General features: G+C 43.2%; 2 protein-coding genes and 1 long non-coding RNA gene across 19 annotated transcripts in view; 2 read left to right on the top strand and 1 right to left on the bottom strand.

The window, feature by feature from the left end:
* The window catches only part of LOC135112384 (valine--tRNA ligase-like), a 43,976-nt gene extending 31,873 nt beyond the window's left edge, over positions 1-12,103 (top strand). For 12 of the 17 annotated variants that reach the window (XR_010274312.1, XR_010274311.1, XR_010274309.1 and 9 more), the window contains 2 exons: positions 1,240-1,390; positions 1,588-4,651. Coding sequence is in view for 3 of the 17 variants with exons in the window: in XM_064026797.1 (XP_063882867.1) it covers positions 1,240-1,390; positions 1,588-1,666 (230 nt within the window). In the remaining 14 variants the exon portion in view is untranslated. Of the gene's footprint in view, positions 1-1,239; positions 1,391-1,587; positions 4,652-8,555; positions 8,698-11,332 lie in introns of those variants that run through there. The other 5 variants (XR_010274310.1, XR_010274308.1, XR_010274307.1 and 2 more) reach the window with 3 other exon arrangements.
* LOC135112385 (uncharacterized) overlaps positions 2,625-16,323 on the bottom strand; it is a 40,906-nt gene continuing 27,207 nt past the window's right edge. Inside the window, exons 2-3 of the long non-coding RNA XR_010274313.1 lie at positions 10,597-10,670; positions 2,625-2,996 (exon numbers count right to left, since the gene is read on the bottom strand). This is a non-coding gene — a long non-coding RNA (uncharacterized LOC135112385). The remainder of the gene's footprint in view (positions 2,997-10,596; positions 10,671-16,323) is intronic.
* The window catches only part of LOC135112380 (glycine receptor subunit alpha-2-like), a 69,814-nt gene continuing 65,732 nt past the window's right edge, over positions 12,242-16,323 (top strand). Inside the window, exons 1-2 of the mRNA XM_064026785.1 lie at positions 12,242-12,664; positions 14,254-14,537. Of these exons, the coding sequence (XP_063882855.1) occupies positions 14,479-14,537 (59 nt within the window). The 5' untranslated portion in view covers positions 12,242-12,664; positions 14,254-14,478. The remainder of the gene's footprint in view (positions 12,665-14,253; positions 14,538-16,323) is intronic.

Here is a 16,323-nt window from a genome sequence, read left to right as displayed (position 1 = left end):
TGAAAGTTGTGTGCTTTATCTTCGTATATGTAAGAGATAAGCTATAATAAGTGTATTTGTAAGGTTAAGGCAGTAGTGCTTCTCTTCCCCAACAAAGGTTAAGGTGTTGAAAGAGTGTTGTGAGTGTGAGGTGAGTGTGAAAGCTGTGTGCCTTGTCTTGGTACATGTAAGAGATAAGCTATAATAAGTGTATTTGTAAGGTTAAGGCAGTAGTGCTTCTCTTCCCCAACAAAGGTTAAGGTGTTGAAAGAGTGTTGTGAGTGAGTGTGAGGTGGGTGTGAAAGCTGTGTGCCTTGCCTTGCTATGCGTTTGTACATCTCTCATAACACTTCCCTGCCAGACCACCTGTGTTTGTGTGTATGTGTGTGTGTGTGTGTGTGTTATATATAAAATATAAATAAATAACTACATTTTTACTCTACTGATGGGAGAAACACGCTTTAAAAAGGCTCTATTTGAAGTGGCACAGATTTTTAAGGATGTTTTTTATTGTTTTAGTGACAAATTAACAACATTCCTACATTACTAACAGGAGAAACACTCACGAAAACCTCTTCTAATCATCTTTGTGGCCTTTGGAATCAATCGTGAAAGAGAGAGAGAGAGAGAGAGAGAGAGAGAGAGAGAGAGAGAGAGAGAGAGAGAGAGAGAGAGAGAGAGTGTCAGCTAAACCAATTCAACTTGATATGAGAGAAAATCTAATTATCTTCCATTAACAAAGAACTATCGCCCCAAACATTGAGTGGTGGAGGGTGCGTTCTGCATTGGCAGCTGGCATGAGCGGGTGACAGGAGGCGTGTGAGGCGCATGACAGCTGTAGTGACAAGTTCATGCTGGCAGTGGTGCAATATTATTCCCTCAGCACACTCATTCACTTTGACGGCTTGGAAACCACAGTGCCTTCAGATTTGTGGAGAAGTTTGTGTGTGTGTGTGTGTGTGTGTTTGATAGTTATATTAGTTGTTTAAATCATGCTGTGCTAATATCTATCCCTCTATCAATGTGTGTGTGTGTGTGTGTGTGTTGACCTATTTGCATGAAACAGGGGAAGAGGAGGAGAGAAGAGGGGTGCTTGGGAGATGAAAATGTATGTATGTATGTATGTATGTATGTATTAATATTTTCCCTATCATATACAAAAACACCCTTGAAATCCTATATATAGAACTTGCCATAGAACACACTCACTCTCTCCCATGTGCCCACTCCCTCTCACCCACCCTCTTGTCTCCCACACAGCTGCACACCCCGTCCTGCAGCCTCAAGGCACTCACCTCTCCTTTTCCAGTCATGGGTGCCTTGCCTCCTCCTTGCAACACCACCACCACCACCACCACTGCTGCCATCACCTACGAGGGGGAGAGACTGTGATGTGGCTGCGGGTGGCTAGGTGAGGCATTGTTCTGGTGTTGTTGGTGTGAGGTGTTGCATTACCTTGAAATTCACAGGCCTTCCACAGCCTTCCCACTGGTCTCCTTGTCCTGTCCTCCTCCACACACCATCCACAGGCCTAACCTAACCAACCTAACCTAACCTAGCCTAACCTAACTTAACCTAACTTAACCTAACCTAACCTCACACCCACAGGTTCGGAGGCCTCCAGAGAGCTGCCCAGAGTGAAGCTTGTGGTATAGAGGGACAGCTGCTGATCATCAAGCTTACATAGTGACTGGAGGAAAGTGGGAGGAGCCTGGAGGGAGTGATGGAGGTACAGTACTTGGAGAGAAATCCCTTCACCATGACAACTGGGTGTCTGCTGTACAGGCCACTGACCAATGGCGAGAGAGGGAGAGGGAGACTGGCTAATGGTGGATGAGAGAGAGAGGAGAAGAGAGAGAGAGAGAGAGAGAGAGAGAGAGAGAGAGAGAGTCATGATAAAGGATATTGAGCACAGACTTCACCACTGGGTCGACTCTGGGGGCCACGTTCTTCTGCTAGGGAAGTACTGGCCGGTTGGTGGCTGCGGCTGTTCACGCACTCGCTCTTGCTGTGGCTGGCATGCTGTTCTGTCCTCTGTTCTTCCAGGAATTGCTGTCTGAGGTGTGTGTGTGTGTGTGTGTGTGTGTGTGTGTGTGTGTGTGTGTGTGTGTGTGTGTGTGTGTGTAGAAGCCATCATGATCAACCACAGCAGGTGATAATGATGGTTCCTGCTTTCATCGTCATCGGGGCTAGCCAGACCAACCTGGGGCTGTACTCTGGGGTGACGCTGTATGCCTCAGGTGGGTCTGGAGGGGCTGGGATAGTTGGTAACAATTAAAAAAGACTAGTATACACACAAACCATTACAAACACTATGTAATGCTGGTATACACGCACAAACAGACAATTAAGACAGGTATACACTTAGAGACATATACAAACACTTGCTATTGGTTGTATATTCTTAGAAACACACACACGCTTACTAAGTCTGGTATACACACACAAACTTGTATACAAACACTGGGATACACTTAGAGACGCATCCATACACTTGCTAAATCTGATATACACACATAAACTCATAAGAGATGCTGGTATATGCTCAGAAATCTATACACATTAAGTAAGGTTAGTATACACAAACCTATACATATATTAGGAATTTATGTTCAATGATAGAGATGACTAGTACTCTCTCTCTCTCTCTCTCTCTCTCTCTCTCTCTCTCTCTCTCTCTCTCTCTCTCTCTCTCTCTCTCTCTCTCTCTCTCTCTCTCTCTCTCTCTCTCTCTCTCTCTCTCTCTCTCTCTCTCTCTCTCTCTCTGTCTCTGTCAATCACGATCTACAAAACTCAGACGATGACCAAGTAAGTGCTCAAGTGAATAGGTAATGTTCAGTGTGTATGTATGTGTGTGTGTGTGTGTGTGTGTGTGTGTGTGTGTGTGTGTAGAAGCCACCATCATCAACCACAGCAGGTGATAATGATGTTTCCTGCTTTCATCGTCATTGGGGCTAGCCAGACCAACTTGGGGCTGTACTGGGGTGACGCTGTGTGCCTCAGGTGTATCTGGAGGGCTGGTATAGTGAGAAGGTAACAATTAAAAAAGACTAGTGTACTCTTAAACCATTACAAACACTATGTAATGCTGGTATACATACACAAACACTGGTTTACACATAGAGACATATATAAACACTTGCTATGGTTTGTATACTCTTAGAAACACACACAAACCCTTAATAAGTCTAGTATACACACAAACTTGTATACAAACACTAGTATATATTTAGAGACACGTCCAAATCTTTGCTAAGTCTGATATAAACACACAAACTCATAAGAGATGCTGGTATATGCTTGGAAATCTATACACACATTAGGTAAGACTAGTATACACAAATCTATACATATATTAGGAATTTATTGAATGATTGAGATGATTAGTACTCTCTCTCTCTCTCTCTCTCTCTCTCTCTCTCTCTCTCTCTCTCTCTCTCTCTCTCTCTCTCTCTCTCTCTCTCTCTCTCTCTCTCTCTCTTTCTCTCTCTCTCTCTCTCCTTCTCTCTCTCATATCCTTTGTCTATCTCAAATTTTCTCTTTTAATCTCTCCCTCTCTGTCTGTCTGTCTGTCTGTCTGTCCCACACCTCAATACACCCTTCCTGTCTTCATACACTTTAGTACACCCTTCCTGTCTGCCCCTGGACCTTAATACACCCTGTATCACCCCTGCATCTCATTAAACTATCCCTATTTCTCCTTCACCTCAATAAACCCTGTCTAATTTCCCTGTCTAGCTGTTTGTCTCATCTTATTACACCCTGTCTCTCCCTGCTTCTTGTTGCACCCTTCCTTTCCCCTACTCCTCAATACTCCCTTCCCACCCTGTGTCATGTGTATATATTTAAATATTTATATTCATTTGTGGCATTCTTCATGTGTTTTTGGAGTGTTTTGGGGTGTTTGGGTGTGTTTTGGATGAGTTTTGGGGTGTTTTGGGTGTCTTTTGGGGTGTTTGGGTCAGTTTTGGGTGTGTTTTGGGGTGTTTTGGGGTGTTTGGGTCAGTTTTGGGTGTGTTTTGGGGTGTTTTGGAGTGTTTTGGTGTGTTTTGGGGTGTTTTGGTCAGTTTTGGGTGTGTTTTGGGTGTGTTTTTGTCAGTTTTGAGTGTGTTTTGGAGTGTTTTGGTCAGTTTTGATGAGTTTGGGTGTGTTTTGGGGTATTTTAAGTGTTTTTTTGGGTATTTTAAAGGAGTTTGGGTGTGTCTTGGGTGGCTAGGGATGTGCTGCGGGTGGATAAGGCTGTTTCTGGGTGTTTAAGTGGGTGTGGATGCGTTTTGGGGTGTAGAGAGATAGACGTGATGTGTGCAAGGTGTCTCAGTCCCTGGATGGGTGTAGCAGTGTGTGGTGGTGCTGTCTGTGTCTCGTGGTGTGGGAGTGCATGTAAAGGAACAGATAATTTAAGACAGTTTATCATATTTAATTATTTTGTTTATTAATTTATTTACTATTATCATTATTTTTTATTGTTTTTAAAGGGGGGTTAATTTTTACGTTCATCTTTTGTGTTCGGGAGTGGTTAGTGGTGCTATTGACAAAAAAAAAGAAAAACAGGGAGATCGTTTTATTTTTTAGTGTGGAAATTGTTGCAGTTTGTCAGGTGTTGATTGGTGTTGAGAGTCGCAGGTCCCGTCTCGCCCTCTGTCATAAAATAAACAATAAAGGGTTGATTTTCGCTGATAGTTTATTTCCTCTTAACGTAAACATGTAATGATATAGTTTTGTCTTTGTCTCCTGATGGTATGGCACTTTTGGCTAATATTTAACTAATTATATTCATGTCATTATCTGAATAACTAATAACAATTCACTATCCTGCATGTACTGTCAAGTCTATCGAAACATCAGCACGTCAATAAATACATAAATACATAATAATATATAATACAGAACAAATTATGAACGAAAAAAAAAAAGTGATAAATGAAATGCGGTGATAATATACATAGCGTGGTGCAGAGCGTACGATAATGTAGTGCAGAGCGTACGATAATGTGGTGCAGAGCGTACGATAATGTGGTGCAGAGCGTACGGTAATGTGGTGCAGAGCGTACGATAATGTGGTGCAGAGCGTATGATAATGTGGTGCAGAGCGTACGTTAATCTGTGGTAGACCCAAGCTGTATAGATTAATTTAAAGAGTCTATCTGAATTCTTCCATGACAATTAAACATTTGGTAATAACACACAATCTTTTTCAATGACTTCACACAAGGTCATACAATAGATGAAGAATTGTCAATGTAAACACCGCAGGGCTCATTTCAAATTTGGCGGTTGTGTGTTTAACTTGAGTGGCGTTGAAGCAAGGTGTAGAAGGTTTAGGAGGATAAAAAGAGTGAGGAATGTACGCCTCCATGCCAGACACTATCACCTCTGTTATGCGCTCAGCACACAAAGACGGCTCTCTGACACGGAAGCAGTAGTCATTCCAAGGAAAACCACCAAAATACCTCCTCAAAACACACCAAAACACCTTCAAAACACACCAAAACACCTTCACAACACACCAAAACACACCAAAACACCCTCAAAACACACCAAAACACACCAAAAACACCTTTAATACACACCAAAACACACCAAAACACCTTCAAAACACACCAAAACACACCAAAACACCTTCAAAACACACCAACACACACCAAAACACCCTCAAAACACCTTCAAAACACACCAAAACACCTTCAAAACACACCAAAACACCTTCAAAACACACCAAACCACACCAAAACACCTTCAAAACACACCAAAACACCTTCAAAACACACCAAAACACACCAAAACACCCTCAAAACACACCAAAACACACCAAAACACCTTCAAAACACACCAAAACACACCAAAACACCTTCAAAACACACCAAAACACACGCCAGAGGCACCTTCGCTTAGGGGGATCCTGAGGAGGGACTGGAACGATAGAACAAGATAAAGATATGAGATTATGATCGGAGGAGCCCAACGGAGAAGAAAGGGTGACAGCATAAGCAGAAGGATTAGAGGTCAGGAAAAGGTCAAGAATGTTGGGCGTATCTCCAAGACGGTCAGGAATACGAGTAGGGTGTTGCACCAATTGCTCTAGGTGATGGAGGATAGCAAAGGTGTAGGCTAGTTCACCAGGATGGTCAGTGAAGGGAGAGGAAAGCCAAAGCTGGTGGTGAACAGTGAAGTCTCCAAGAAGGGAAGAGGGTCAGAATGTGCTCCACTTTGGAAGTTAAGTAGTCAAACAATTTCTTATAGTCAGAGGAGTTAGGTGAGAGGTATACACCACATATAAATTTAGTACTAGTAGTAGTAGTAGTAGTAGTAGTAGTAGTAGTAGTAGTAGTAGTAGTAGTAGAGAAAGGGAGAAAGAAAAATAAGAGGAAGAAGAGGAAGAAAAGAGGAGGAGAAAGAGGAGGAGGAAGAAGAGGAGGAGCAGGAGGAAGAGAAGGAGGCGGAGGAGGAAGAGGAGGTTATTGTTGTTTGTTCCTCCTCCTTCTCCTCCTCCTCTTTCTCCTCTTTTCTTCCTCTTCTTCCTCTTATTTTTCTTCTTCCTTCTCCTCTTCCTCCTCTTCCTTCTCTTCTTTTCGTTATCTCTCTCTCTCTCTCTCTCTCTCTCTCTCTCTCTCTCTCTCTCTCTCTCTCTCTCTCTCTCTCTCTCTCTCTCTCTCTCTCTCTCTCTCTCTCTAGCAATCCCTGTAATGTCAATAAGGTCTATATAAACACGTAAATTTGTAAGATTTTCGACCCTACTGTTTGTAAACAAGGGAGATAAAAGAGAACTGCGGCTGTCTTGCATTAGAGAAAACGCAGAATTTTAACGTAAACTAAAAAAATAATTGAATTAATCTTCCATTACTATTTTAGACAGTTTTTAGGACAGTGTAAGAGTCTCTTCTATTTTATCAATTATTTTGTGTTGTTTTGTACTATTAATTATCAGTTTTTAGTGCAAGAAAGTTAAAGAAAAGAGGAAAAAAATACTTTATATATGTAAAGACAATATGGTCGCTATTAATATGCATGTTTGGAAGACTTTCGACCCTATGATTTCCAAGGAGTGGGCGGCGGCCATCTTGAAAATTGAAGTACTAGAGAAAACAAAATATTTTAACGCAAACTAAAGAGAAATTGAATTGATCTTGCTATTAATAATTTATGATAGTTTTGCGAGTGTTAACATTTACTGTTATATGAATCGACTATAATTATTTATTGGCGATTGGTGTTTTGGTGTGTTTTGGTGTGTTTTGAAGGTGTTTTGGTGTGTTTTGGTGTGTTTTGAGGGTGTTTTGGTGTGTTTTGGGGTGTTTTGGTGTGTTTTGGTGTGTTTTGAAGGTGTTTTGGTGTGTTTTGGTGTGTTTTGAAGGTGTTTTGGTGTGTTTTGGTGTGTTTTGAAGGTGTTTTGGTGTGTTTTGAAGGTGTTTTGGTGTGTTTTGAAGGTGTTTTGGTGTGTTTTGGTGTGTTTTGAAGGTGTTTTGAGGGTGTTTTGGTGTGTGTTGGTGTGTTTTTGAAGGTGTTTTGGTGTGTTTTGGTGTGTTTTGAAGGTGTTTTGAGGGTGTTTTGGTGTGTGTTGGTGTGTTTTGAAGGTGTTTTGGTGTGTTTTGGTGTGTTTTGAAGGTGTTTTGGTGTGTTTTGGTGTGTTTTGAAGGTGTTTTTGGTGTGTTTTGGTGTGTTTTGAGGGTGTTTTGGTGTGTTTTGGTGTGTTGTGAAGGTGTTTTGGTGTGTTTTGAAGGTGTTTTGGTGTGTTTTGAGGAGGTATTTTGGTGGTTTTCCTTGGAATGACTACTGCTTCCGTGTCAGAGAGCCGTCTTTGTGTGCTGAGCGCATAACAGAGGTGATAGTGTCTGGCATGGAGGCGTACATTCCTCACTCTTTTTATCCTCCTAAACCTTCTACACCTTGCTTCAACGCCACTCAAGTTAAACACACAACCGCCAAATTTGAAATGAGCCCTGCGGTGTTTACATTGACAATTCTTCATCTATTGTATGACCTTGTGTGAAGTCATTGAAAAAGATTGTGTGTTATTACCAAATGTTTAATTGTCATGGAAGAATTCAGATAGACTCTTTAAATTAATCTATACAGCTTGGGTCTACCACAGATTAACGTACGCTCTGCACCACATTATCATACGCTCTGCACCACATTATCGTACGCTCTGCACCACATTACCGTACGCTCTGCACCACATTATCGTACGCTCTGCACCACATTACCGTACGCTCTGCACCACATTATCGTACGCTCTGCACTACATTATCGTACGCTCTGCACCACGCTATGTATATTATCACCGCATTTCATTTATCATTTTTTTTTCTTTTCGTTCATAATTTGTTCTGTATTATATATTATTATGTATTTATGTATTTATTGACGTGCTGATGTTTCGATAGACTTGACAGTACATGCAGGATAGTGAATTGTTATTAGTTATTCAGATAATGACATGAATATAATTAGTTAAATATTAGCCAAAAGTGCCATACCATCAGGAGACAAAGACAAAACTATATCATTACATGTTTACGTTAAGAGGAAATAAACTATCAGCGAAAATCAACCCTTTATTGTTTATTTTATGACAGAGGGCGAGACGGGACCTGCGACTCTCAACACCAATCAACACCTGACAAACTGCAACAATTTCCACACTAAAAAATAAAACGATCTCCCTGTTTTTCTTTTTTTTTGTCAATAGCACCACTAACCACTCCCGAACACAAAAGATGAACGTAAAAATTAACCCCCCTTTAAAAACAATAAAAAATAATGATAATAGTAAATAAATTAATAAACAAAATAATTAAATATGATAAACTGTCTTAAATTATCTGTTCCTTTACATGCACTCCCACACCACGAGACACAGACAGCACCACCACACACTGCTACACCCATCCAGGGACTGAGACACCTTGCACACATCACGTCTATCTCTCTACACCCCAAAACGCATCCACACCCACTTAAACACCCAGAAACAGCCTTATCCACCCGCAGCACATCCCTAGCCACCCAAAACACACCCAAACTCCTTTAAAATACCCAAAAAAACACTTAAAATACCCCAAAACACACCCAAACTCATCAAAACTGACCAAAACACTCCAAAACACACTCAAAACTGACAAAAACACACCCAAAACACACCCAAAACTGACCAAAACACCCCAAAACACACCAAAACACTCCAAAACACCCCAAAACACACCCAAAACTGACCCAAACACCCCAAAACACACCAAAACACATCCAAAACTGACCCAAACACCCCAAAAGACACCCAAAACACTCCAAAACTCATCCAAAACACACCCAAACACCCCAAAACACTCCAAAAACACATGAAGAATGCCACAAATGAATATAAATATTTAAATATATACACATGACACAGGGTGGGAAGGGAGTATTGAGGAGTAGGGGAAAGGAAGGGTGCACACACCAAAACATCAAAAAGACAAAAAAAGTGGAGAGGCTTGACAGGTTTCCACATACTTGATGTGAAGGCCAAGATGGACAATGTAAACTGACGTCCACCTTGCCCTTCACATCAAGTATGTGGAAACCTGTCAAGTGTCTCCACTGCAGCCCATTTCTGCCACAGAAGAAGCTTTGAGCAATGTTAGTGTGGACTGTGTGAGGCCATTACCCGCACAGCTCCAGGTAATCAATATTTACTAGCCAGTGTAGATGGAGCCTACAAAAATAAAACAAAATGTCAAGTGACTCTCAGAACATAAGAACATAACATAGGAACATAAGAAATAAGGGAAGCTGCAAGAAGCGACCAGGCAGTCCCTGTATAAAATATAACCACCTATTTCTACCTATCATCTCCATCCATAAACCCAGTCTGATCTTCTCTTAAAGCTCCCTAATGTCCCAGCACTAACAACGTGATTACTGAGTCCGTTCCACTCATCTACCACTCTATTTGAGAACCAATTTCTTCCTCTCTTAACCCTATCTCAGTATGGGTTCATCATGCTCTAAATCAATTTTCCATCCACCTTTAATAATCTGTTGGTGACAAATTATCAGCATAACCAATCTTTGTTGACTTCCCCAAAGCCCTTCATGCTGTCAACCACAATATACTTCTACAAAGACTACATCGTTACAGCACACGAGGTACTATACACTCCTGTTTCAAAGCCTGCTTGACAGATACAACCCAGTGCACAGTCCATGATAGGTACAAGGCCACACAAACATAATGCCAAGGCTTTTTGTTCTTCATACCAAAAGAAGGACTTGTATTCACTTTCCCTGAAAATATCTCATGCTCACTCCCCTCCTGTTTGTTTTGAAGAACACACTGCAGGACACTTCATTCACACTGCCCAAACAGCTCAGTAAAATGTGAATTTGGGGCAATAGCAATACCAGAACCAGGCTGTCATTTAGATGCAGTAAGAGTAAAGACTAGAAGGATTCTGGAAGAGGAAAACACACACACACACACACACACACACACACACACACACACACACACACACACACACACACACACACACACACACACACACACACACACACACACACACACACACACACACACACACACACACACACACACACACACACACACACACACACACACACACACACACACACACACACCTGTTGGACATAGCAAGGTGACTGTCCATTCTTGTCGGTATCTGATAATTGGTATTGTTGGGAATCCTCTGAGCCTTAAAAAAGAGAAACAAACTTATTAATTAAACACTCACCATTACTAAGTATATACACACCCACACAGGACCCCCAGATCCTCCCAGACCCACAGAAAGATAAACAATTCCTCTCCTCAGATCTCTATGACTTAACTTCCTCACCGAAGCCCCTTCAAGACACCTAATAAGACCCCCCAAACCCTTCCCCAAGCTCCCAGGACCCCTTAGAAGACACCCACACCTGAGGGCTGAGGAGTGTCCCTTAAGCAAAATTGACTACTCTGGAAAATGCAGTGGTAGTGTTGCTCATTGTAATCAAAGAGGCTTCAGCGAGAGTGTAAGGAGTTTTAAATGGTGCAGTGGAGTCAGTTGCAACAGCACTATGAGGCAGGGCTTTCCAGAGATCTATGTAGCTTAGATTAAAACTTACGTCTGGTCTCTACCGATACGCGGGGATTGGGGCTTGTCACTTTGGAATTGGCGACCTCTGGTGTGAGTTAATGGAGACACTGTTAAGGGTTCATGTGCTAGTATTGCCGAGTGGTGAAAAATCTTGCAGTATTTGATAAGATCGGCAGTAATGAGCCTTCCCTGCACGGAGTACTAGTTGGGAGTTTGAAGTGGTTGGCATAACGTAATTTGGATAGACCGCTCATTTCTTTTCTCCACTTTCGTTGCAGAGATTGAAGAAGTTTCAGTGGCACCGTGTGTTCCAGACTGTGGACCCAAATTCCAACAATGGCCTGATGCGGGATGTCTACAGAGTTGCCATAACGGAGGGAAAGACAGACACAAATTTGTTTCCTTATATGTGCTACTACAAGCAATGAAACCATGACAATATCACCTTGAATACGTCCTACATACTCTGAATAATTATGTATGATAAGGAAAGTCTTACAGAATCAATAGCAGGCGCAGGAAGAGAAAATAACCTACCCATCATAGCAGATCAGCAAGGCAGCTGGGAAGAGGCTGGCGCTGTGTTAATTTGTTCCAGTAATTATTATGTGGTGAATATTATCTTAGAAATACACACACATGTTCACATGATTCACTACCTATAGTAACTTTTATTTATTTCATTAGTGAATTCAGTATTTCTAGTGTCACAGGGCACTGACTACATGCAAGTCATCTGGTAACAATGACAACGCTGATTAGAATGATAACGGCACTGGTGTTACTAATGATGATAAGTGTGAAAAGTGATTGTGGCATTGATAAAAATGATAGGCAAAGTGTTTAATGCAAGACCACATCTGTGTTGGCATTTCAGTCACAGCATCATGAATAACTGCCATTACTTAGTCATGTGCCACTACTTCTGCTAAAACTTTCCCCCTCTGTAATGCCAGACACAGCTGCATACTTATGTGTTGTATATTCAACACTAACACTGAAACTATGTGTGTGTGTCACAATAAAACTTTCAGGGGCACTATCAAGTTCTAGTAAAACATTTCCTTTAAGTGTGTGTGTGTGTGTTTGAGAGAGAGAGAGAGAGAGAGAGAGAGAGAGAGAGAGAGAGAGAGAGAGAGAGAGAGAGAGAGAGAGAGAGAGAGAGAGAGAGAGGGGGGGGGGGGTTCAGGAGCCAAAACAGCATCAGGAATTGCAGACAACGACGAGATACGAATTGTTTGTCGCGTCTGTTTTTTTTTTTTTTTTGGTTTTTTTTCAACCGAAAAATTTCTTGATCAGAATTTCAGTATCCTGTTCACTTGGTGTGTTGATCAGAGTTACAAGTTTGCAGAGGGACAAAGAATATTGATGTCCGTAGTACATTCATCAGCCAGAGATAAGGCGAATGTGTCTCTCAGGGGGAAGGGGCGAGTGAGAGGCTGTCCAAAGAAGGTGGCAAGAGTGACGTTTCCCATGTGACTGAGGTTATATAACGCATGAGTCTGCCTCCCAGCTTGCCAGTCGCCCGCGTGTGTTCGTCGTGGCCAGAGCGGAATCGAGCTCTCGCGTCGCTTTCTGTCGCCACGCTGAGAACTGGCTGGCGCTGAGAGGTAAGGATGAGGTGCTCCCTCCCATACACGCCTCCCCACGCCGTTGATACCATGGAGGAAAGTGTCAACTCTTGCCTTCAAATGAATACTCTCTCAATGAACGCTGGGAAAGGTTGACTGCGAGACTCGTTTTAAAACTCGCCTCCTCAAGTTGACCCTCGTGGCTCATCTCCCCAAAGTGACACGCGTGGCTCATCTCCCCAAAGTGACACGCGTGGCTCATCTCCCCAAAGTGACACGCGTGGCTCATCTCCCCAAAGTTACACGCGTGGCTCATCTCCCCAAAGTGACCCGCGTGGCTCATCTCTCCAAAGTGACCCGCGTGGCTCATCTCAAAGTTACACGCGTGGCTCATCTCCCCAAAGTGACACGCGTGGCTCATCTCTCCAAAGTGACCCGCGTGGCTCATCTCTCCAAAGTGACCCGCGTGGCTCATCTCCTCAAAGTTACACGCGTGGCTCATCTCCCCAAAGTGACCCGCGTGGCTCATCTCCCCAAAGTGACACGCGTGGCTCATCTCCCCAAACTGACACGCGTGGCTCATCTCCCCAAAGTGACCCGCGTGGCTCATCTCCCAAAGTGACCCGCGTGGCTCATCTCCCCAAAGTGACCCGCGTGGCTCATCTCCCCAAACTGACACGCGTGGCTCATCTCCCCAAAGTGACCCGCGTGGCTCATCTCCCCAAAGTGACACGCGTGGCTCATCTCCCCAAACTGACACGCGTGGCTCATCTCCCCAAAGTGACCCGCGTGGCTCATCTCCCCAAAGTGACCCGCGTGGCTCATCTCCCCAAAGTGACCCGCGTGGCTCATCTCCCCAAACTGACACGCGTGGCTCATCTCCCCAAAGTGACCCGCGTGGCTCATCTCCCTAAAGTGACCCGTGGCAGGGAATACGGCAGCGGCGGGCGAGTCAGGTATCATCCATGAGGAAGTGTTCGTCTCGTGGTCGCGTTATATGCACTGCCGAGCAAATTGCCCATGTCAGTCCTGGTGTGTGTGTGTGTGTGTGTGTGAACCTGTCATTGTTTTCCTATTCTCGTCAGTAACGTCTACGCACTGAATGAAGTATCGCTGAACGTAAGAAATACAGACTGCGCATGAACAAAGCTGCAATGGTCCCGTTACAACGTTCCCTGATTTAATACTTCATCTATTCATTGCATTTACCAAAGATATTAACTACTCGAAAATAGTAAAGGTTTCGAAATACTTCCGGATATACATGACATTTTTCTACCTTAGATTCGAGTGTCTTAGATTCGCAATATCTGATATCCGGTATATCATTTGCAGGCAGCGAGACAAGCCGGCGGCGTGGAAGCGGCGGCGCGTTCCCCACCCACACCACGACGCTGCCCGCCGCCTCTGTTCAGGGAAGCTAACTGTTCTTTTATCCGCACACACACACACACACACACACACACACACACACACACTGATAATGCAATCCTGGCAAGCGTCACAGCCACAGCGAAAGAAGTTTAATCATCCAAACTCATGTAACTTTTCCTCCTGTCTTGTTGGGGTGACAGTGGAGTCATTATTTATGTTTACTCTCATGCTTGCCTCCCACCACACTGACGCAGCACGTATACCAAGCTCACTGTCAATGAGAGGAATGGGCAGTGAAGGAAGAGTCGAACAGAACGCAAAGAAAGACATGAAAAAAAGGAAAAGATAAGTGATGAAAGAGAAAAGAAGAAAACTAGTATCCCAAGAGAGAGAGACAACAAATAAATAAACATCTAGAGACAAAGAAAGGGAAGCAAAGAAAAGAAAGAACAGTACCAAAAGAAGAGGAAGAGGACAAGATGTTTCGGTGGACGGTCCTGCTAGCGCTTCCTCTGCTGACCGCCTCGCAGGACAGCAGGTGAGTGACTTGCACTGCTGTTCACGACTCATCACCATTCATAAAAACCGTTCATGTTGCAATTTCATCTTTTACTTAGTGTTGGCAATTGGAGCCACCTTCCCTTCACCACGCATTCGCCAATCACTTGGTTTAGAACGGCCACTTTCTTCTCCGATTTCTTTAGTCTGTTAAGGTGAGGACGGTGCTTCCTATCAAAGGACTCTTGGTTGGGGTATTTGATTCACAGTTCCTAACATCATATTAACTAACCACTAATACTTCCTTCACCACACGTTCACCCATCAGCAGGTTCGGAGCGCCTAGCAATATATTAATTAACCACTGATACTTCCTTGAGCGCACGTCAATTACCTGTTTAGGGATATTAACAACACACTAATTAACCACTGATACTTTCCACTGACGAGATGCAATCACAACGCGTCCTTCACATCAGCCTTTCACATCGCATCTTTATCTCTTCATATAATTCCACCATGTAATTTCCATTGAGTGCAGGCGCTGTGTGTAACAACCGCCTCACCTATGACAACTGTCGGGTCTTCCAGCACAGTGACCATTTTACAGCCAGCTTACACCTTAACCCTTCCACTGCTACGGTCATTCTTCCTCATCCTTTCCAGGGCTAAAAAACCTGTTTGCAGAGAGATACAGGAGAGAAAAGAAGGAAAGTAGAAATTGTCTTTTTACGCTGCAGAAATACTGACGACAGCATAGCACAAAAAATAATGTCTAAAAAACACGTAGGCATTAAAGAAGAAAATTTGTGTATTAGTGAAGGGATTAAGACTTTCACAAGCTGAGAGGTGTTAGAAGTAGCGAGTCATCTCCTCCCACGCTCACAGACACTAACGAATATTACGCTCCACTTGGCTTATTTTTCCTGACTTACAGACTGACCACCCCAGGCTCAGCTCTTGTCTTGGGAGTGTCACCTTGCCTTTCCCCTCATGACGAGAGCTGCGCCAAACAAGACGCCAGACTGGAGCTGGTGCCTAGAAAGTGTTTGACGTCATGGTTATAGGAGGCTGGAGGAGTAGGAAGAGGAGGAGGAGGAACTGAAGTGGGTGGTGGAGTAAGTAAAAAAAAAAAAAAAACTCTGAAGGGAAAAGTATTGAACATGCTGAAGAGATGGAAGGAAGGGAAGGGTGAGGGGAGGGAAGGAAGAGTGAAGGAGGGCAGGAGGGGTGAAGGAAAACAGTAAAATGTAAGGAAGAAAAAGAAGGATGAGGGAGGGCAAGAAGGGTGAGGAAAGACAGTGAGAAAGGGTGAGGGAAAACAAAAAAGTGGGGGAGGAAAATAACGGTGAGTGAGGGAGGATGAGAAGGTGAAAGGGAGGGTGAGTGAGGAAGGACCTACGCTGCTGCCCTCAGAAGGACCTCGCACGATGACTTTATTGGATACGTTATGAAAAAAAATAAAATAAATAAAAAAATTATCGTATCTTCTTTCATATCTTTATTGGCATTTTGAAGAAGATTACTGTGATTGTGTGTGTGTGTGTGTGTGTGTGTGTGTGTGTGTGTGTGTGTGTGTGTGTGTGTGTGTGCCAGAAATGAAGAAGAAAGACTGATAACCTGCCGCATGTCATCAATACTCGTGCGTTCTTTCAGTAAACTCGGATGCACGTGATGTAATACATATCAGTAAAACATCTGAGGCCCCAACGATTCTAGACGCACCAAATATAGAACAGTACAACCATTTAAACTTCAGTTTTGGTTTATTCTTTTGGCTTCTCTTCTTTCCTGATTGGCACTTCAGTCAACTTATTATATATATA

This window comes from Scylla paramamosain, chromosome 23, assembly GCF_035594125.1.
Source record: "Scylla paramamosain isolate STU-SP2022 chromosome 23, ASM3559412v1, whole genome shotgun sequence".
In the NCBI taxonomy this organism is placed as follows: domain Eukaryota; kingdom Metazoa; phylum Arthropoda; class Malacostraca; order Decapoda; family Portunidae; genus Scylla; species Scylla paramamosain.
The sequence above is the reverse complement of the archived record's forward strand: the minus strand, read 5'-3'. Positions and strand labels throughout refer to the sequence as shown.